Source organism: Penicillium vulpinum, assembly GCF_028829585.1.
Source record: "Penicillium vulpinum strain IBT 29486 chromosome Unknown utg000004l_segment0_segment0, whole genome shotgun sequence".
In the NCBI taxonomy this organism is placed as follows: Eukaryota; Fungi; Ascomycota; class Eurotiomycetes; order Eurotiales; family Aspergillaceae; genus Penicillium; species Penicillium vulpinum.
In genome coordinates, this window is record NW_026643244.1 from 4,670,603 (window position 1) to 4,691,765 (window position 21,163).

At 45.8% G+C, this 21,163-nt stretch overlaps 9 protein-coding genes across 9 annotated transcripts; 6 read left to right on the forward strand and 3 right to left on the reverse strand.

Moving 5' to 3' along the window:
- Positions 1-896: 896 nt before the first annotated feature.
- Positions 897-2,240, forward strand: N7479_010241 (metal-dependent hydrolase family protein; the record flags this gene model as incomplete). The annotated part of the gene is made up of 1 exon (XM_057257932.1): positions 897-2,240. One exon carries the CDS (start codon positions 897-899, stop codon positions 2,238-2,240), a length of 1,344 nt encoding a protein of 447 aa, XP_057105390.1.
- A 201-nt stretch (positions 2,241-2,441) lies between these two features.
- Positions 2,442-3,452, reverse strand: N7479_010242 (uncharacterized protein; the record flags this gene model as incomplete). The annotated part of the gene is made up of 2 exons (XM_057257933.1): positions 2,442-2,777; positions 2,814-3,452. 2 exons carry the CDS (start codon positions 3,450-3,452, stop codon positions 2,442-2,444), a joined length of 975 nt encoding a protein of 324 aa, XP_057105391.1.
- Positions 3,453-5,254: 1,802 nt separating this feature from the next.
- N7479_010243 (uncharacterized protein) lies at positions 5,255-6,008 on the reverse strand (the record flags this gene model as incomplete). The annotated part of the gene is made up of 3 exons (XM_057257934.1): positions 5,255-5,471; positions 5,568-5,938; positions 6,000-6,008. 3 exons carry the CDS (start codon positions 6,006-6,008, stop codon positions 5,255-5,257), a joined length of 597 nt encoding a protein of 198 aa, XP_057105392.1.
- Positions 6,009-6,391: 383 nt separating this feature from the next.
- N7479_010244 (uncharacterized protein) lies at positions 6,392-6,962 on the forward strand (the record flags this gene model as incomplete). Its single annotated transcript, XM_057257935.1, has 3 exons — positions 6,392-6,396; positions 6,444-6,776; positions 6,827-6,962. The coding sequence occupies 3 exons, from the start codon at positions 6,392-6,394 to the stop codon at positions 6,960-6,962; spliced, it is 474 nt and encodes a 157-aa protein (XP_057105393.1).
- A 1,337-nt stretch (positions 6,963-8,299) lies between these two features.
- Positions 8,300-9,492, reverse strand: N7479_010245 (uncharacterized protein; the record flags this gene model as incomplete). Its single annotated transcript, XM_057257936.1, has 3 exons — positions 8,300-8,714; positions 8,776-9,049; positions 9,105-9,492. 3 exons carry the CDS (start codon positions 9,490-9,492, stop codon positions 8,300-8,302), a joined length of 1,077 nt encoding a protein of 358 aa, XP_057105394.1.
- A 463-nt stretch (positions 9,493-9,955) lies between these two features.
- N7479_010246 (uncharacterized protein) lies at positions 9,956-10,872 on the forward strand (the record flags this gene model as incomplete). The annotated part of the gene is made up of 2 exons (XM_057257937.1): positions 9,956-10,502; positions 10,622-10,872. 2 exons carry the CDS (start codon positions 9,956-9,958, stop codon positions 10,870-10,872), a joined length of 798 nt encoding a protein of 265 aa, XP_057105395.1.
- Positions 10,873-11,415: 543 nt separating this feature from the next.
- N7479_010247 (uncharacterized protein) lies at positions 11,416-12,128 on the forward strand (the record flags this gene model as incomplete). The annotated part of the gene is made up of 2 exons (XM_057257938.1): positions 11,416-11,661; positions 11,727-12,128. The coding sequence occupies 2 exons, from the start codon at positions 11,416-11,418 to the stop codon at positions 12,126-12,128; spliced, it is 648 nt and encodes a 215-aa protein (XP_057105396.1).
- Positions 12,129-15,286: 3,158 nt separating this feature from the next.
- On the forward strand, positions 15,287-16,327 carry N7479_010248 (uncharacterized protein; the record flags this gene model as incomplete). Its single annotated transcript, XM_057257939.1, has 1 exon — positions 15,287-16,327. One exon carries the CDS (start codon positions 15,287-15,289, stop codon positions 16,325-16,327), a length of 1,041 nt encoding a protein of 346 aa, XP_057105397.1.
- A 3,696-nt stretch (positions 16,328-20,023) lies between these two features.
- N7479_010249 (uncharacterized protein) lies at positions 20,024-20,494 on the forward strand (the record flags this gene model as incomplete). The annotated part of the gene is made up of 1 exon (XM_057257940.1): positions 20,024-20,494. The coding sequence occupies one exon, from the start codon at positions 20,024-20,026 to the stop codon at positions 20,492-20,494; it is 471 nt and encodes a 156-aa protein (XP_057105398.1).
- Between the last annotated feature and the right edge of the window lie 669 nt (positions 20,495-21,163).

Sequence of the window (21,163 nt, forward strand, 5' to 3'; positions counted from 1 at the left end):
CCTCTAGCTATAAGAAGGGAGAATATTTTTTTAAAAAAAAAGAAGAGAAAAGAAAAGAAGAAGAAAACACGACAGTCCTAAGCCGTATAGATGAATTACTATAATTATGCTTTGATATTAAGGATGTATGTTGGAAAACATTTGTATCTATAGACCTGAAGTATAAAACAGCCTATAGAAGGTGAAACACGGGCCAGGATCTTACATTTTGTATTTTAGGCATGCTGAAGGATTCGACACCTATGCCGACCTCGGGAAAGAATAATCTTGGAAGGATCGGTAGGCAAAATGAGTACTACTTGTCACCTTCCGGAGATTGAGAACGTCTAGGGATGCTAACTGAAACCATCTTCTTCTCATTTTGGCCAGTCCGAGGTTGAGATAAATGGGATATCAAGTGGTAGACAGTAGGTTCTTTTCCCTAAGTACATTATTCTGATCTGACACAAAGGGCAAAATGACCAAGTTAATTTTGAGTAGGACGACTTTCTCTTGATGTATAATTCCCACGAAACTCTTACATTTGGCCGTTCGTCTGATCGGCATTGTCGGTGCTCGCAGCAAGCTCCTCTAAGTGTGCACCTGATGCCCCTAGATATACCAATGAGATCTTTTATTTAGGCAAGTTCAGATTTCAACAAAATAATAAAGACAAGAAGGTTCAAGTAAGGGAAAAGAGCTAGCTTGCCTCCGGATTTCCCATCTATAAAAGAATATTAGAGGATTTATCTCTGATATGCGGAGAAGTGCATCGATGGTGTCGGCAATCTGGCGACCAATTTTCCGACTGTGAGAGAGCTTCCCCGCAACTTGCCCTTGTTTCTCTATTTAAACTCGATATCTTAGCTTACTGTTCCTTACACCTCATTCTCTCATCCTATTATATCCTAGAAACAATGTCGCAAACCACTCTTCCCGGCTCGGACATTAAGCCATGGATGCGCCCCGCACCGCAGGGATATAAGTTCATCAACGCCAACATCGTCGATGTCGAATCAGGCACAATCAAAGAAAACGCAACCATCATAACTACTGAAGGGAAAATCACCTACGTCGGCTCAGAATTATCTATCCTAGTCTCACAAACCAACCTCAAAATAGTAGACTGCGAAGGTAAATACCTCTGCCCGGGCCTGTTCGACGCCCACGTACATCTATGCGCAGTGCCAGGTTTTACCGACTTATCCAAAGCCTTTGGAAACCCAAATGACGTTCATCTGTTGCGGCAGCCATACACAGCCTCGCAGATGCTGCATCGCGGCTTCACCAGCGTCCGTGACTGTGGCGGTGCCCAGCTCGCCCTGAAAGAGGCAATCGAAGACGGTGTCTTCCCCGGCCCACGCCTCTTTATCGCATGTCATGCCCTCTCGCAATTCGGTGGACATGGCGATCTGCGCGGCCCACATGAACCTACAGTATGCTGCGGCGGCACACACAGCAATAACCGCTTGGGCCTCATGTGTAATGGCGTGCCGGAGTGCATTGCTGCCGTTCGTGAGGATATTCGCTGCGGCGCTGACTTTATCAAAATTATGGGCTCGGGTGGTGTGGCTTCACCAACGGATAAACTGGAACATCTGCAGTTCACAGTGGCCGAGATTCAGGCTATGGTGGAATGTGCCACTAATGCTGGGACTTTTGTCACAGCCCATGCCTATACCGCCAAGGCTATCCGGCATTGTATTGATAATGGAGTCCGCGGTATTGAGCACGGGAACTTTGTTGATCTACCCACTGCCAAGCTGATGGCCGAGAAGGGGGTCTACTTGACGCCTACGCTTATCGCATATGATCAAATGGCTTCCGAGCGGTGGAAGAACTATCTGCCAATAGAGTCCCAGAAAAAGAATGAGATCGTGCTAAAGTCTGGTCTTGAGGCTTTGAGGGTCGCCTCAGAGGCTGGTGTGACTATGTGCTACGGCTCCGATTTGCTAGGTCCGCTGGGCTCTGCGCAGACCCATGAATTTGCACTGCGGGCGCAGATTTTGTCATCGCCCGAGGTCTTGCGCAGTGCAACTTTTAATCCGGCGAAGATGATGGGATGCGCGGATGAGCTGGGTCAAATCAAGGAGGGCTTCCATGCTGACGTTGTGATTCTAAATAAGAATCCGCTTGAGGATGTGACCGTCTTTGATAGGCCCGATGTACATGTGCTTGGGGTAATGAAGGATGGCCGTGTCTATAAAAGTAGGTGGGATGCATTGCTAGAGGATGCTCAAATTCCTGTGAGAGTACAATGATTATGTTTTTGTGTACTGCATTGCATTGCATATTGCTATAAGAGTTGCCGGTTTTTTAAGTGAATATAGAAATAGAATAGTAGAGAACAAGAATAGTCGGCCACTTATGCGGCCTTGTCATACCTTTTTAACGGTTGTTTTGGTAGTCCTAAGAGAACTGCCTAGGAGCTAGAAGCTAACAAGAAACACAAAGCAATAGAATTAAGGAAGGTGTAGAGATACCGAGTCATCAAGTCTCGGCTTCATGGAATCTATGATATCAGGCATAGTCAAGGCTACCGCAACAAGGCTGCACCCGTCCCAAACATCCGCGAATAACAGGCCCGCAACAGCTCCGTGTTCGTCTAGCACGAATGATCCGGAGTCATCTTTCTCATCAAATGGACCATTGACAACAATAATAACGTATTCCTCGGTTTGATGACTTTTCATGTCAACGCCATTGCCGCCAATATCGTGCCGAAGTTGACTAGCCCAGTTGCAGACAGCCTTCACACCGTTGCACACTCCACCTATCACATCAGCGGTGCCGCCTTTCTTGATACAGTACGTATCTGACTGTCAAGTCCCAACCTCCATGATAGGGCTGTCGGCTGGAAGGAAAATTCTCGCAAATTGATCAGAGGAACGACTGCTTGGCTTTTGGTTACGCGGAATTTCTGGCATCCGATTGGCTCGAAAGTATCCTTCCTCGGCTTCTGGTGTGAGCTTGATGAACGCCAAACCCAGGAGTCGTTTACCATGAATTAAGAGCCCCGATGCGAAAAGGACTTCGCCTAGAACGTGTGGCATTGGTTTCATGACTTCTCGTGTTGCGATGAGACTAAATTTGCAGGTTTCCAAGATTTCCAGCTGCCGATGGGAGAGGCACCACGTGCATTCTCCCAACAGCAGCCGATTCTGGATAGAAGATGTGAGGCTAGCCTTCCGTGAGTCGAGGCTGTCGAGTTGAGAGTCAATATTGACTAGTGCAAAGTCCCGGTCCTTTCTAGCCAACGACTCTATACCGATTGCCCTTTGATAGGCGACAGGCGAACGAGGGGAAATGTCATGAGGATCGATGACTTCGACTAATTGATGGAGGGGTGAAGGCCTAACGACATGATAGTTTGTCAGGAGCCCACGATGAGTGCCGCCATGATGTCGTAGCTCCATATAGCCACCCAAAGTGCCGGCGTTCTTGCCGCCGCAAATCCCGATAGAATGATGCATCTTTATATCACCCGCGCTATTCATTCGGTCTCCAAATGAGACAGCATCATTTCTCCCTAGTAGATTGAGGTTACCAGGTAGAAATTCGACATCAGCAGGAATAGGAGAGTCATGTGATGCAAATTTATATCCAATTTGAGCATGAATTCGAACCCGATTTGCTTTTATTGATGGCTTAACGAAAATAAAAAGATCTGGCTGGGTTGAGCACAAATCGCGCCCGATATTAAACGGACATAGTAGTTGCCAGTTTATACCAAGAGATTGGTGAAGAAGCCGTCCAATTTCTTCTTTGGGAATCTCGTACGCTGCGACTAGCCCATTTTCTGCAGAAATTAAGAATAAGGAGGGATGGTAGAAGTGGCCTGAATCAATAATCTCCACGTGCATCTGAGAGAGGCTATGTTGGCGAAGGAGCCGGATGATGTCGTCTTTAATGGGCCCTAAGCGCACCGAAGACGAACCATCCCCTGAAACCATAACACATAGCAAATGAAATTGGTCCCCACTGAGACTTGCTTTTACCACAGGGAGAATCGAATCTGAAGGCAGATTATGCCGATCGAGGACGGCGTGGATCTCATGGTGGAGATCCTCAGTCGGGTCTTCCTGAATAGAGAGATATTCTTTTTTAAGTGACTTTGGATCGGGATTTGAAAAACTGATGCTTCGAAACGGATTGGTGCGGCAAATTTACTGTTCAATGCTCATTTCCCCTTCTGTGTCAGAGGCGGCGTTGTTTCCGGGGACTTGATGGGCCTCGAGATGGGGAAGGATTTCGAAACAGCCTAGGCCATAAATCGAAACATTTCTGTGAGATTTAGTGAAGGTAGAAAGAAGGAAACAGATCGAAAGGAATTGGATAGATGTAATATGAATCACATTCGTCGACATTATCGAATAGGAATTAAGGCGAGCACCTAGAAACCGTCCACTGGAACCATCCATTAGTAATATAAGGAAGGCTCCAGGGCTATCCGGAAGAATTTACCATTTATATCTTGACATCATGAAAACATATAAAAAGGATATCCGAGAAGACTACTAAAGGCTGCATAAGCGACTATTCCTGTCCTCATATAGATTGAGAACAATGGCACGTTCGCTGAAGAGGTTAGTTTGGATGGTATCGAATCAGACATCAGCACAAAGCAGCATCTTGAACAGAAGCTGATCTATTCCTGTATCATATTAGAAACACTTTTTTCGCAAAGCCCGTAGACTAACTACCTTCCAAACATGTAGGGCAAGTTCCTCGCAAAGCACCGTTGACATCTTATCGGTGTTGACTCTCCACACTTGCTTTTCTTGGCCTTGCAGCGATCGCATCTGGGCCCATTAACTGGATACGCCTCATCACGAATAGATTATGCATACGCCCAGGGTGCCCTTTTACGATTCTCGTCGGCAAAACGCTTTCTCCGTCGTCGGCTTGAGACAAATTCAATTCGAATTAATTTGGAAGGCTATCTGAAGGGGCTATAGAGGAGGGGAGAAGCAAAGGATAGGAAAAGGACAATTTACCGAAACTCGGCAATTTGGCCGCTTTATCTACCCCTACACTCCTAAGCATTGGCGGAAGGTTAAGAGGTTAAGAGATTAAGAGATTAAGGATACAAGAGAAGTGGGAAATTATATTACAGTGATCTGGCTAATAGGTGAATCGTGAAGACGATGGTAACGTTGTATTTGCTTGGAAGTATTCATCTTTGAGATATCCTTTTCCCTTTGGATGCTTCAAGAATAGAATTGCAAATTACGATACTGTTCAAATTGGCCCTTTTACCATTGCTGCCTCCTTCTCAGCTTCTAATTGAGTAGGAGTACTGTGTATTGTCATCCTTCTGGATTCCGCTGATCCCCATGAAGTCCTGATACCATAGCCAGAGCATATCCTGTTGCTCCTGGTTCAACATAAAGAATTGCTTACGCAGTTGAATCTCAGCCGAGCTGCGTAGTTTCAACAGCCGCAGTTCTTCATCTCGATTTTCTCGCATCAGCTGTTGGATGGACGGTAGCCTGCAAAAGACATCGGTGATGTTCGCTTCCACTCCACGTACCCGGGCAAGTGCACGGTGGGAATTTTCAATGTCAAATAGTAAAACCTGGAATTACTTGAAAGGAGTAGTGGGAGCATGCGATATTTCTGGAGGAATGGCAATTTCGAGATAGAAACGGAGGTCTTCCTCATAGTACTGCAGCAAGCCGTGTTGGTGTTCAGGAGAAAGAGCTTCGAATGTCGCTTGGGCTTTTTGCACGGCCTGACCAGCGTTCTTTTTCTGATCTTGTAAAAACCGAGCCACCTTTTCAATAGCTCTCTGTATTTCCGAGTGTTGGGTACTCTCCGACCGTTGGGTACTGAGGTGTGGGAACGAGTCCAGAAAGCGAGCAGTAGTTAAGCAGCAATTTGAAGAATGAACGGCGGTTCTTAGGACATCAAGAGCCTGGCAAAGCTCTGGAGCCAAGCATCGCTCATCAGTTATCGACTATATCGGAAAACATGTTAGTGTAAGTTGCCTAGGTGGTTACCTAGATAAAGGTACACACTCCAGCCATCTGTATGGAAGTTTGAAAGATAGTTCTGAGTTAGATGGAGAATGAAGATGAAGTTCTCAGGGACTAGATTTTGAGACAAGTTTTTTGCCCTTGGAAATTAGATTTATCTCAAAATATTCAGTAAAGTGTAAAACCGCTCATCCTCAATGGCTAGACATTCAATTCTCTTTCCTATTTTCCTAGTACTTTTGAAAATAGAATGACAATTTATCGTCAACGTCTGGTATAAGTTCAAATGTTCCCCTGTACTCCGTAGATGCAGATACCCGTGCAGGTGACTTATAAGGTTTCAAGGTTGCGGCTGCCTAACTTCACCTCTTCCAACGAGGTCTCTTAATTTCCTTTCTTCCACCTTGATCCCTTCTCTCAACACATCTTCAGCTATGGGGTCAGTCTAGCCATCGGTCAAAAAGCAACTTGCTAATAAGAACATAGTTACACACACTACTACGCCATTATTGGCTGGGATACACCTGAATGGCAAAAGGCCTGGGCCCAACTCATCAAAGATGTCCCCAACATCATCAAAGAAGCCCGGGTTCCTCTCAGCGGCCCAACCGAGGATGACGACAAGATCACACCGGTGGTCACGGACCTTGAGGATGGCATATACCTGAACGGCATTAGAGGAAATGCGCATGAACTATTCAGGCTTTGCCAGCCGGGTACATGGACTTTCTGCAAGACTGCTCAAAAACCGTACGATGTGGTCGTTTCATCCATCCTTCTTAGGATTTGGATGCTGGCACCGAAAAATCTCGATCTTGGGTATGTTACATTTTACATCCCTCTAGAGAATCCATTCTAACGATTTATAGCTCTGATGGAGGCTATGAAGACTGGGCTGATGCGCGTGACCTTTGTGCCACCTTGTGGCCCGGGGAGCCTACCGATGGCCTGTGGGTGAAAAATGACGAGGGAGATGACATCGAGGCCAAAGACGAAAGCGACTAGGTCAATTAAATGCGCGGGTTTTGCTTTTAGGGGCCATTAAGTTCTTTTATGTTTTATTTGGCGCCACATATGGCTCAGGTTGATGACCTTCACTTGTGTACGCACGAAGTTGGGAATTTATTATTTTCTTTTTCTTTTTCGGGCTTACATTAAAATTTATTTTACGCCTATAATATTAGGTCTACCGATTACTTCCCCTGGATTACCCTCGCTAGACAAATTTAGCCAATCTCGGCTCTTGGACACTGTCGACGGTGTAGGCTGTGTTGCCTGCGCGGATGCGATATATTACACCGTTTGGGTCCTTGTATTGACAGCCCCTTGTGACGTTCACTTTTGTTTATTTTTAACACTCTACACGCTACTTTGACAAGCGTCACAGCTTGAGGGAAAATGGATCTTCAACACTTGCATCGTTATTGAGCACCCCAATAACCTGCGCTTATTCCCAGCTTATACCAATTTTTATTCTGTTGATGACAGGAAGTTGCGCTGCAGTCTTAGCGATTACACTCCCAATAACCTTGTCACAGAATGTGGTCAAAAATGGCTGCCGTTTGCCAGATACAAGTAAGATGTTTGATTCATGTCTGCTTGTCCCAAGAATACCACAATTCAAACGGCCGTCGTCTCCTTTCTCATAAATCTTCGTGTGATTCTACTAGATTCAAAAAGATGTGCTGCGGTCGAGACGCAGCTTGTGAGTCCATGCTTTATACTCTACAATTGGTGTGGATGCCCAGACCTAAACCCGCAACAATACAGCCAATATACTCTATAAACTCCGCCAACTTCCAAAACGCCCTAGCGGGGATCGATATATATGACAGTCATTTGACGGCCCTATTAAGTTCTTAAAAAGTCCATGGGGTCCAATCTGGAGGTGTTCCAGTTGAATGACCACTGTTCTTTCTCCTCGTCCTCTTTCCTCAACCAAGTTGGATTTTAGGGTATACAATTTGTACACGGTATGCCTATCACAATATACTAACAAAAGTCCTATCAAGACTGTCAGCCGTAATGGTCCAACTGCGCGCACGACATATTGTCCGCAAAGCTCTCCCTCCCACCCTCATCTGTCTTGCATAATATTACCTTTGCTGGACCCTTGCGAGAGTTGCCAACATTCCTACGTGATATTCAAAGTGTCGACAAAAGTCAGTTACCCACTAGAAACCTTCTTTTCCAGAGCACCACTCGCCCTTCTTGGTACATTGTTAGAAGCGATAGATGACTTTGTCAATCTCTTATTCAAACAAATAGACGCGAAAGGACCGATTACTAATAGAGCCCGCTTCCCGAGGTCAAGATAGATCTGATCCAGAAAATAAGAGGTTTTATTGTCGATATCGTGGAGTCCACTGACTCCACAGTTCAACACCACACATGAAATATCCCAGACCTTTGCTGTACATCTCCAGCTCGTGTGTCAAGCCTTCCGTACTATTGTGGCGAATTTCATCGTGGGATTGCTTGAGAGTGAGCTCCAATTCCCGACAGTAGCTATACATTAGCCTCTTGCAAGCTGTATACGACAGTCCTGTCTCGTTGGCTAGAATGTAGATGGCAGAGAACGGCTGCGCACCATCGGTTGGGTTCGCCTGGTATATTCTCCATTCCCGCTCCCAGCTATAGATATCATTTATAACGCTGAAGTGCCGAAAAGCGATGCTTTCCAAGGTGGCGGTCTTTTTGAGTTCAGCGGAAGTGAAATAGAGCTTGGCACCGAATCTAATGAGAGCTGTGTAGAGTCTAAATAGCCGTCAGTACTCAACAATAATATCCAAAAATGAACAGAAACGACACCACCTACGGTCTTCCCACATCTATTTCCCTGAATTTGAGATAGGATCCGAGAGTTTTGATTGTGGTCCTCTCCTGAGATGTCTGGGCCTGCAGAAGTTGACAAAATCCCTGGGCAACATCATTTGCCAAAACCTCGTCCATACTTCGCATGGCCATGACAGTATCATGCAGCATCCATTCAAGACAGATACTTTTATCGGGTCTTGCTGTTCCGAGGGCAACTTTCATGACCCGGTCTTGATATGACAGCATCTGTGTAAAACTCATTTCTTCAAGTTGGTCTATCTCGAAGGTCAATAAGTTTCCAAAACCTGACCTCAGGCCATGAGAACTCACCATCAATGAGTAAAGACAAGTAAAGCATCTTGCATGTCACATTGATGCGATCATCTAGCGTCAATGGGAAAAAGTGACTAAAGGCGCGGGATAATCCAAGACTAAGGAACCCCTTTTTCTCCTTGTCGCTGGCAAACTCCCAATTGTTACTGAAATAAGGCTCAACCTGAGTTTGAATTGTTTCCCAACCTAGTGGATGGGTTTTGGACTCCAGTTGGCTCGCTGGAATATCGCAAGGGACATTTTGTGCTCTTGAGTACTGCCTGACCCATTTGTTTGTGGAGTAGATATAGGATGAAAACATCGGCTGATTGACAATCAATCTCATCTGAAATCGGCGTCCATTTTCCAATTGCTTCCAGACGCATACCCTTTGAAATTGATGCATTGCAATTTCTGTTAATTGAATACCATGTGGCCGGGAGCTTTTTAGTTGGCAATTGTGAGTCTTCACAGATGCTGCAAACAATTACGCACGGACCATCGAAACGTGATGTCACCGACGTCAACCGTGGTCCATGTCACACTTCTTTTTACGCTTATCTCTAATTCTACTCCAGGTTTGCTTCGTACAACATATGTGCGCAATACCCACGTTTTCTCCTTCTCAAGCTCCCATCTTTCAGGCTATTAGAAATCAATTGTGTCCCTACCAATCCGATCGTCGGTGTGCGAGAGAGAGAGAGAGAGGCCAAGCAAGGCCTTTATACTAAGAACATATGGTTCCAGCTTCCGCTTCTATCGGCCATCAAAGTTCTCTGCAGGTGGCCCTACGGCGCCTCGGTGCAATCAAAGCAAACAGTGGGATATCTACCAGCAATTCTTTAGGTCTCTCAACAAAGGCTGTCACGATGAGCACACCGTCAAACAACCCACAGCGTGCTCCCTGGCGCGATCTCCTTGACTCTCATCTCCAACAAACACCTGGATATGAATTCACAATTGCAACAGTTGGCTACGATGCTCAGCAACGTCCTGTACCTCGCCTACGGACTTGCGGCTGTCGTGGTTTCTTCCCAGAACTCGAGCTCCATGCTAAAGGCCAGGAAGCTATGGATCAGCAGGTAGAAGGTGGCGGTAATCCACCCATATTTGAGAGTGACATGCTGTCCTTTACCACTGATGCTCGAATGGACAAGCTTCCTCAACTGGAGTCCTCGGGGCATGCGATTGAAGCCGTGTTCTGGCTGAAGGATCTTATGACTCAGTGGCGCATCAAGGGGACGGCATATGCAATTGGCAACCCAAGCGGAGAAGATGCACCGGAAGAGAAGACATCCAGAACTGAGATAACAAAGGCACTGAGGGTAAAAGGGGATACTGACAGCGATATTGCAAAGTGGACATGGCAAAATGCTGTCACAAAGTACTTTGCAAACCACTCCCCTGTCGCAAGAGGTACGTTGTCTATTTCTTGGTTCTTGGGTACAAGTTTTTTTATTACTACATTGCTCTTATGCTAGATCGTAAAGCCCTGTTTGTCTGTCATCGCCAGCTTATGCTGACGAGGAATCTAGGTTCTTTTCGAAATCCTCCCCCTGGACAACCTAGATCCTCGAATCCCAACCAATCGGATCTCAAACTGGGCCAAAGTGTTTTTGACCTCCATGACCCTGTTGCACGAGCCAATTTCCGAGTTGTCGTCATTCGACCTGAGGAGGTTGAGTGCTTAGATCTTACTGATCAAGAGGACGGCAAACGATGGAACTGGACATTGATTGGGGGAAACGATGGTTCCCAGTGGAATGAAGTTGAGGTATGGCCGTGATTCTATCAATACTGCAAAAACGTATGTTTTCGACGCATCTGGATCAACGTATATCCAAATAATGTCTTTCATCTCTACCTTGTTTTGATATTTCCACAAAACGGGCTACCTATCTATGTTAGATGTTCTCACCCTATAGTATAAGGTTTTGTATCTATAAGCTTCAATAGAACACTGAATATCTTCAAAATAAAACCAAGCAAACTGTTAGTAGTTACCGTGGAGTCCGGGTTCACAGATGTGCTGAGTGACCGGGCCTTCCAAATTTGCTCAGTTTGTCGTTTTGCTGTTTTGCCTTATGGTTGTCCCCTGCTTAAAAGAACCTTCACTTCTGCCAACTCGTCGCATCTCGCCCACTGCGCTCAAGTCGCGTCATACGCACGACAGATAACCTTCACTTATCATCTCATCCTATCTGTTTTGACTTCTCATTTCATCTCATCTCATTACCAAAAGTGACTTTCCTCAAACCGCCTCTTCTTACCCACCTTACCTCAACATAATACTAACAACCGGCACGTGAAAACAGTGTCTGACACCGAGATGCCTAGCGATAATCCTGCCTGTGCTGACTGTAAGGCCAAGAAGAAACGGTGCATGCACCGTAACCAACCTGTGAAGGTCGCCGAAGCTGAAGTCACCTCAGCCAACATGTCTGACCCCTGCGCTGCCACTCCCGCTCCCACCCCTTCTCTCACCCCTGCTGCTACTCCGGTCCCTGCCACTGTTCCCGGTGCTGCCACGAGGGGTCGCCGCAAGGCTGCTGAGGCTGCTGAGGCCAAGCCCAAGGTACATAACATGACATCCTTCTCACTTCTCACTAGCTTTATCACCAAACTAATCCTTGGATATAGGAGATGAGCCCCGCTCCCGCTGACTCCAGTGACGAGCTTTCTTCCGTGCCCTCTGAGGCTGAGCAGAAGCCGGTGGTCAAATCCACCAAGCGTAGTCGCCGCGCCAAGACCTCCGCCGCCGCCGCCAGTACCACCACCGCCAAGGCCCAGGATGAGGTGCCTGACCTTCCCGCCGAGTCCCAGAGCGAGGTTCCTGACGACCTCCCCGCCGACCTTGTCAATGCCGCTTGCACCATGTCTGTGCACAGCATCTGGGCCCGCAAGCTTCAAGCCAACCTCCAGGAACTGGAGGCCAATATGCAGGCCGCCAATGAAGCTCACCGGGTTACTATGGCCACCGCCCAGGAAATTCAGCGCACCGTTGACGGCTGGATTCAGACTTGGACCGCTACTGGCCGTTAGGTATTCGTCGTTGTGCTAAGAGCGTTGGGAGGTTTATCTTTTTTTTTCTTGTACTTCAATCCTGCCAATTGAACTGATGACTATGAATTCTTAAACCTGTGTTTACACCTCGAATGTGAGAACCTGTAGAATTGACGCCGAAAATGACCGCTTTTGAAGCCAGAAACGGCTGCCTTTCCACGCGTAACTTTGATAGCTGTCCGTTGACCGCCTACGGTCCTGTAACACCACTATTCTGCACCCGCCTAGCACTCTTGGTGATAGGGTTATTTCCCTTGGTGGATACGGAACAGAGAAGGAGGTAGGTTGTAGATGTAACGGTTCAGGACGGCACTGATGCCAATCCCAATGTACATTCGAGCCACTGACCGACGTTTAACGCATCTCACTAGATAGATATATTGGATCTTCGTTGGTTTTCAAGAATGCAGTCCCTTGTTGAAGCACATCAAGAAAGGTGAGAGCTCAGGCCATGACCCAGAGGGTGATGACGGAGCCCGACTGCAACGCGACGGAGAGTCGCTGTGTATACGTGAGATAGTCCAATTGGAAGGGCTTATTTCTATCCATGGATATGTCGACGGGTACCTAGATAGGTTGCCTACATACCCTGTCTTACCTCAGCTAGTTCATCCATATGGATCCAGTAAAACCACCCCAATGTCCACCTGACTAGAAAAATGTCGGTTTGGTTTCTGTTGCCAACTCATTTCCTTGAACGAAAACGGCCTCTGCTTACCGTTTGTGCGTCCAACCATGCTCTAGACTTTATCGCAGACCACGTCATTCAGTATATGGGAAAGAACGATTCCCTCGTCATAGGCTTAAGTACTGTACCGTACTCACTCGCAAAATCAACCTTCAAAGCTCACCGAGAAACATGATAGTCAGACAATCCGAACTGTCTCTCAAGGAGATTCCTTCTAAACACGAAGTCTAGTGCCTTGCACGGCATCAAGTATATCGCCCACACAGAGACAGCTTCTATCTGCGAGATGATGGTTTATAACGGGCGACCTCACATGGAATCAAATGTGCAGCGCTGAATAACAGGCGACATTTGCAAGCATGTGAGTGAGCAGTATCGTGATGGTCGCCTGAGTTGGCCCCAGTCTAGACGTTTACATTGACCTCCTTTGCGAAATGGTGGGAGATAGGAATGCCTGAAAACCTGCGCAATGCAATGAGGATCGAGTTCTCTAAGGAAATGGTAGAACTCTTCCACTGTACTCCTAAGACATCGTTTTTCTTCTCAGTCGCAAGGAGATAACATCACTTCTAAATACAGAATAAGTTAACTTCATTTTTAACTAGGTTATGGCAGCTTAAGCACCCCAGACGCACGAGGCTGGACTACCGCGAAACGGGAGAAGAATACCCCGGCGGAGTACACGGAGTACGAATATAGTAATCCCCCACCATCCAAAACAGTTCCAACGCCTTGGTCCTAATTTCTTTGGTTCTAAAGCTTTAAAGGTGCAAGCAAAATATACTTGCAGCCAGTGAATTTGTTCTTTGGGGAGGGAATCCTTTGATCTCGATATGGGACGTGTCTGGTCGACACTCATGGATTGGCTTTGTTTTATTCTTTTGTTCTCGAGCAACCCCGAGGTGTCCCTCGACACCTCCTTAATCCATAGATTTTTGAGATCGAATTGGACCTTGTAAGCATGTAAATTCAAGTATCTTGTTAGACTGTAATGATTTGCATCCAATCTTAGACATAAGAGTCATTCTGTTCTTCTATGTCACGTGTGAATCCTAGACCTAGAAACTTCAGTGGATACTCCGTAGCAAAGTGTTTAAAATGTTTATTTGAGAGGGGAAGTCTGGAGGATCGGGGACCTGATATTAGTACAAGGAAGTACCCAGTACCATCTATTGTATTGACGAATAGAGTAGCAGTTTTTAATACCGCCCCTAATAGATTCTCGATTTACACCGATCAACCAACCATAGCTACCCATCAAGCGGTGGGACCTTCCACTGCCCTTCTGCCAACCCCTGTCAACTCCCCAACCACGGAGTCTCCTGGGTCTTCCGAAGGGATCGCCCGGCTCCCAAATAGCTTCCCTCCAGGGGTCTTTCTCTTTGGTATTTGATTTTCCACTTCATATTCCCTGTGATCCCCGAATCCCCGACTTTTGGTCCCCGAAGGGAACAAGCGGCCGTTACATGTCAGACCTCTCTTAGGAAAGGTACCCGTTTGATATCTAGATTTCTTGAATTAGACTCTTTTCTGTTCGACCTGGAGAATAATTTCCAAGAATCTCCCCATATCTTTCGGTTGCTGGGAGACTCGACCTTCCGAGGAATGAGTGGCTTGGGGCGTTTCTTTAGGATCTCCTGTCACATTGATCATCAAGGGGGTTTTTTTTTTTGGGCACTTGTTCCCACGTACAGTTAACTAGAGCAAGCTAAAGTAGTGTTGTACGGAGTCCCTTATGGCAACTCTTCGCTTTGCGTAAACTGACACATGCAGCAATCCTAACTCACCGCTCTTCAAGTGATTATAGTGCAAGTGATCCAATCATATATGAAGACAAGTTGCAGATGCACCTGGTCCTAGGAAGTGGAATTTTATCAAATACATCACACAGGATCTTTTTTCGTACCAAACCTGCCTCAGTGCTACTAGCTCCATATAAGTTCATACCATTTGATACCATTTGGTACAATATGTATGGTACAATATGGTACAATCCGGTACGGACCTAATAAAGACTATTTACCATAACGGTACCATAACAATACCATACTTGCTCTTGGATTTACTCAATTCCAAAGGATCACTTTTTTTTTCAAATGTCTTTTTTGTGCTTCACTTCCCCTCCTAAGACTCTGCTTCACCGTCACTTGCATTGTCAACTGCAGATCCTATTCAACGGCTTATCATTGAAGGGGTTACTAAAGAAACCCCCGTCTTCTCTTCCAACCCGCACCCGTACCCGCACCGCGATCCCGTCTTCTCCGTGGCGCATGCCTTTTTGTCTCTTCGCCAACCCTTCACGATTCTGGTCGAACTCACGATTAACGACGAAACGAACACCGGGAATACACCCTCAGAGATAATACTTTGACCTTTGATTCTTTGATTTCGACCAGCGCAAGCGTGGAAAGCCCAGGGGGACTCAACAGTCGAATCTTTGTTTTTGGCCATGGCATCAATGGATGCTCTAGGGGCCTTCACCCACATGAAAGACAATATTCCCAGATGGATCACTCGTGTTTCAGAGCTTGCTACGCACACTCATCAGAAGCACAATGAATACTCGGAAGCTTACAGACGACACGCCAATTTCAAGCCCCGCCGACAGAAAAATAGTTCCGTTTGCTCCATTCATATCGATGATCTCGTTCCGATCGCACAAAGAAAGGGCCCCAGCCCAGAACCTGCAGTAGTGGAAACACCACTGGATGCGCCCGGGCAAGGTCAGCGTTCAGATCGCAAGCGCACTACAGATGAAGCCCCATCAGTCAAGTCCAATGAAGAATACGCGTGGGTAAGCACACGGCACAAGGTCATCATCGAGTATGATGGCCATACACAGCAGACCCTCGAGGCAATTGTGCGGGATATCGGGATGGCTAGGAACAACATCCGACGAGGACAGATGGCATTGATGCCGCGTACAGGGTTGCGCGCAGGCTTGTTGAGCAAAGGCATGAACTTGAACTTGAATATGAATATGTCCAGTGGACTAGGACAGACAGGACCACTCTCTTGTGTTCGCAGCACCCGGACCACAGCTGGACTTGTCGGTGTCTCTGGAACTAGCACACTTCGGAAAGACTCCCCTTTCGACTTTGCAGACAAGCAACTGGAACTTGCCCATTCGCTTTGCGAGACTGCAGCTTACCAAGTCCTTCGATCTGGCGACTGTGGAACAGAACTGGATGGCGTAGAAGAGAAGTTCAAGATGCTACTTGAGGCGGCTATCAACGAGGTTGACCGTCTTGTGGCAGAAAAGAAAATGCAAGAAGAGCACAAGCAAAAACAGCAAGATGGGACCGCGGAAGAAGGACCTCCCAAACCGCCACCTACCCCTTCCGCGGCGCGACTCGCAAGGGTTGCTGCCATTGCGGCCAACAAGCCCTCAATGACCACCTCAGGCGCCATTGAAGTTGATGATAACTCGTCTCTCTCGGCTGAGTCGATTGACCTATCTGCATTCCGAGCCTCCCGGATCCGAGTGTAAACATTGGCATAGCCAACACTTGACCTCATATTAGCGATTTAGCGTGTGTTGCAATCCTTCCAGCAAGACCTTACAGCCCATTGATACCTTTTGATCTGTTGAGGAAACCATTTCTTTCTCTCTGATTGGCCTCTTATTTATCTCGTTTTTTTTTGGCCATTCTGCATCTTTGATCCCGATCTAATTTGCAGTTATGGGGCCACGCATATACCAATGACACCATTCATTCCCTTATTTGCGATATTTTACTCCTTCTTACTGTCTTTGATCACATCTTTCAATGTTGTTATTGTTTGAGATACCTATCTCCTGCCTGTCTCTTGCATCAGCTCCTGACTCATTCCCAAGGGAGCACGGCGTTGGAATCGGCGTTTTTATTTTTATTATGTTTCTACTTGGGTCTTTGCCGATGGAGTTTTCTAGGTCCCTTTGCGTTCATTACAACCATTCTTAGTAAATATCTATGGCAGGAATTTGACTTTTTTTTTTCGTGGATTTTCGGCTTCATTGTCAGAATCGCCTCCATACGGGGTCATTTACAACCTACAGAAGAATTACTATGTTGTACTAAATTAAAGGCATAACGGCCCCGTTATTTTATGGCCGATTGAGTCAAGCTCTGCCAATATGTGAAATGTACAACTGAATTTTGGTTCATATTGGTCTTCACTTCCTGTAATCCCAGACATATGTAGCTTGCCAATATCCCAATGCATGACCGTTACCGTTCCCTGTCGGCACGGCAAGGCAACGGGTTGCATTTTTCTTTCACTGATTTGTCAAGCAAGCGAAGCCACCAGGATCAAGGGCAGCTCCATTGTGGGGTCCGAGAGCCATTTGGGGGGATTGATACCCAAAATCTTCCTAATTAAGTAAACAGTCTCTGGTAATGTAGTTAGTAGTTATATAGCGTGGAGACAATTACAAGTGGGGGGTCCATTAAAACCCCCCGCCTTCCCCCTTTAAGGGGGGCAAAGGGGGGGACTTCAACCCTACAATATAATTTTATACTCTATATGGAGTACAGCTGACGAAGCACTCATTTGAGTGAATTCCAGATCAAATCATCTTCATTATTGCCCACGGTTGGTATGGTATGGTTGGTGAGGTCAGCATCCATAGTGGCTGTTGAGGTAGAAATTTCCTGCTGTGTTTCGCATTCAAAGTGTGGGTACGTGTCCTGTCTACTACATATCACCAAGAAATGATATGCGCAGTATGCATGGCACATACTACGGGGTATGAAATACCTTCCACAATACATTTATTACTCTGTGCTTAGTAGAAGCCATGTTTTTCTGCAAAGTGTGAATTACCATGGATGTATTGTTCTATATGCATTAAAGACACTTTCACCAAGGTATAGTAACCATAGGATACAGGGCGTCGGAAGCTAAAATGGGAGGCGTTTTTTAGTACAGATAATATGAGGTGTGGAGATGAGATTACCCTAGACATTCCTTTGGTCGATCGTGGATATGGGATAATTTAATATGGTGGCTTCCACCTGGCAAGCTGCAGGTGCAGGGTTCTTGCTTCTCGAATATACAGAGTACAAAATACATTGAATACAGACTCTGATTAGTATTACATGTGTATTATATTCCTTCTTCATGGACTTATCACTCCCTAGAAGACAAGTTCTATATTAGAAGACCTCAATCCAACCAATCTAGTAGAAATATATAATATATTAAGAAATATGAAGATACTTAATATCAAAGCAGACACTCTCTCTATTATGATATTAATACATACAGTACAGTAAATCAATACTATGTAAGTAATGAATGTTAAAATCGGTATGCACTACTCCGTACTAACCCCCAGTTCTCCCCTCAGATGCCGATCAACTCACTGTGGCCTTTTCTGTTCCCTTTTAGGTGGCGCGGAAAATTATTCCAGTTGTTGTTTTTTTTTTAGAAAAAAAAAAAAAGACAAAAGTACGATGCAGGAGGGGGTAGAACCAAGAACGACAAATTTGAGTCTTTCTACATTATAAAATTTGGGGGGGGTTTACAAAATTCAACATATACGTATACTACGGAGTACAAAGTATATATATATATATATACACATCCTATCCCTTAATAGAAAATGCGAATTTACAGTCTACTCCGTACATAAGGTAAACAAGCACAAGGCACCCTTTTGTATTTTAATTTGATATTATGGACCCCACTTCTCCTAGCCAGAAGTGACAGGTGTCAAAAACGCAGCAAGCCACAGTATCCTGGTGCCAAATAATCTTAGAAAACAAGGATCCATGACACTCAACGGAAGTGGTTCTTTCTTGATTACCTAGCGTGAAATTCACAGGGATGTGAACAAGGCGCATATAATATAGTAGACTCCTACCCTTCTAGGCAAGATGGCCGCAGTATTGAAGGATGCTAACAGGGAAGATTCCTCCCATATTCATTATTATAATTGTTTCATATTGGTATTTCTGGGAATGTCTGAATTATAGCAGAATCAAATCTGATAAATATACTGTGAGATACACATAGAATACAAAATATTTAAATACGACGTAACAGATTAGAACAAATATATGTATTAATGACCTGGTCTTAGCAAAAGTACCTATTGTACCGAAGGTCATTGGTCGTATCTATGATCGTCTATGATACTCCGTACCCTGCAGCATAGTTCAGGGATGCTTCAGTAATATAGAGTCGGATCGTTGATACTTCTCAATCCGATGGCCGTATTCATTTAGTTTGCAATAGGCTTCTCAGTCTTCTTGGTCATATACAATATATAGAGTAAAGTAAGAATAGAAAGATAACTAGGTAGTTACCTTCCAAGGTTGGAAATTAACAACCTCACTAAGCCAAGTTCCTATCGGTACGAGGTACTTTTTGTACAAATGAGATTGAATTGAGCTTGCGTTCCATAGTAATTAAAAAAAGAATGATTCTTTGTACTCCGTAAAAAATATAGGTTTTAATGCATTGACGGGGAATCGAACCCCGGCCACTACTTAACAACACTTCAGAAAAGTGATATGGAAGAGTAGTATTCTACCACTGAACTACCAAAGCGATTTTGTTGATTGTGCTTCCTTGTAACGTATTATGACCTCTTAAAATATGAAGCATTATCCCCTCATTTGGTCTGGTTCCCCTGGCTTTAACATTGTAGGTGTTGGAGCTTGAACCTCCAAATGAACAACCATCTACTACCCTTCCCATACAACCTGTCAGGACCACCAAAATGGCTGGAACGTGTAGTACAGCCGCTCTGGGATGTCCTAGTGGGAGGACCCACGCAGTCCGCACCACGAAAACCATCGACAACGTCGATTCCTCTTCAAAATAACCAAAGCCTCCCTCCAATCTGCATAATATACATCTCAGACACGCACAATGCAACCCCTCTTCTGCCACCCGGTGACATCCTAGTCCACCCGGGCGATTTAACGGCCCATGGCACCTTTGACGAGGTGCAAATGCAGCTCTGCTGGCTGTCTTCTCAACCACATACCCATAAGATTGTCATTGCGGGAAATCATGACCTTATTTCTTGATGAAGCAAGCGAGATGAAGTTTCTTACGCGCGAGGGAATTAGTGCGGAAGGAACTAGATTGGACTGGAATTCATTATTTGCAAGACGAAGCAGTGACACTGGAATTACCAGTCAACGCTGCCAGGGAGCAGCAAGTGCGCAGGGTGAAAATATACGGGTCTCCAATGACTCCGGAGTTTGGCCTTTGGGCCTTTCAGTATCCTTTGATCCGCGACGTGTGGACTGGGCAGATCCCCGATGATACTGATATTCTGGTGGTGCACGGCCCTCCGGCTCTATATGGTGACTGCGATAGCGAGAAGGGACCGGATGGAAAGATCAAGGTTAAAGGGGATGGGTATCTATTGCGTGAGATACAAAGAGTGAGGCCCAAAATGGTTGTCTGTGGGCATATCCATGGGGCATTCGGTGTTGCTGTCATCCGGCACGATGGAATCGAGGACATTATGAACGGGCTGCAGATGCGATGGGAAGGTTACAGTATCGTTGGAGCTCTCAAACAGACTCTATGGAGCAAGATCACTATGGGGAGAAATTTCGAGCGCCTAGAAGAAACACTCGTCATCAACGCCGCTGTTGCACCAAGTGGGTTGAGAAGCGAGGATAAAAGCGCAATTGCTATCGATTTTCACTGAGGGCAAATATTTATGAGGGCAACAATCCACCACGTCATAATTCATTGGAAAACAAAAGCCGACAGCTCCAGCCTTCAAATAAAATGGATATGCGGTTGCCAATGTAGGATGTTTTTCGTTGCCAGCTGCTCACTGGCCCTTTGGTCCTCGAACGACCCAAGAACCTCTTAGTTATCATGTGGAATTACTAAGGAATCTTCTAGCCGTGCCACCTGGTTTGTCCACTCTGGGGTCAACTCGATATTCTCTCCTCCTTTTGGTACTGCCCCATTTCTTCGCGCGACATGATGGGGTCGGCTTTGCGTGGCAGACCCAGCTCAATACGCTGGTTGAATGACTCGACTAACAAGGCTGGGATAGCAGAAAGAACTGCGTAGCGAGATTCAGAGGGACCCTGTGAATCATGAATAGAGGCAATTGGCCACTTTGTGTACCAAAAATATCCCACTTGGTTTCGCAAACCGATGTTATCGCTTAGAGCCAAGTGCTCATAGAGTCGATATAGTGAAAACAGTGGGGTGTAAAGCAGAAGAAACTGAACGTCAGTTTTACTAGACTCCCACCGGTTCACCAAAACTTCCAGCTTTTCATCTCTAGTGCCAGAACGCGCAAGGAAATCGTGACTGATCCCCGAACTGACAGATGTTTCGACCTTTCCTCCAAGAGGTC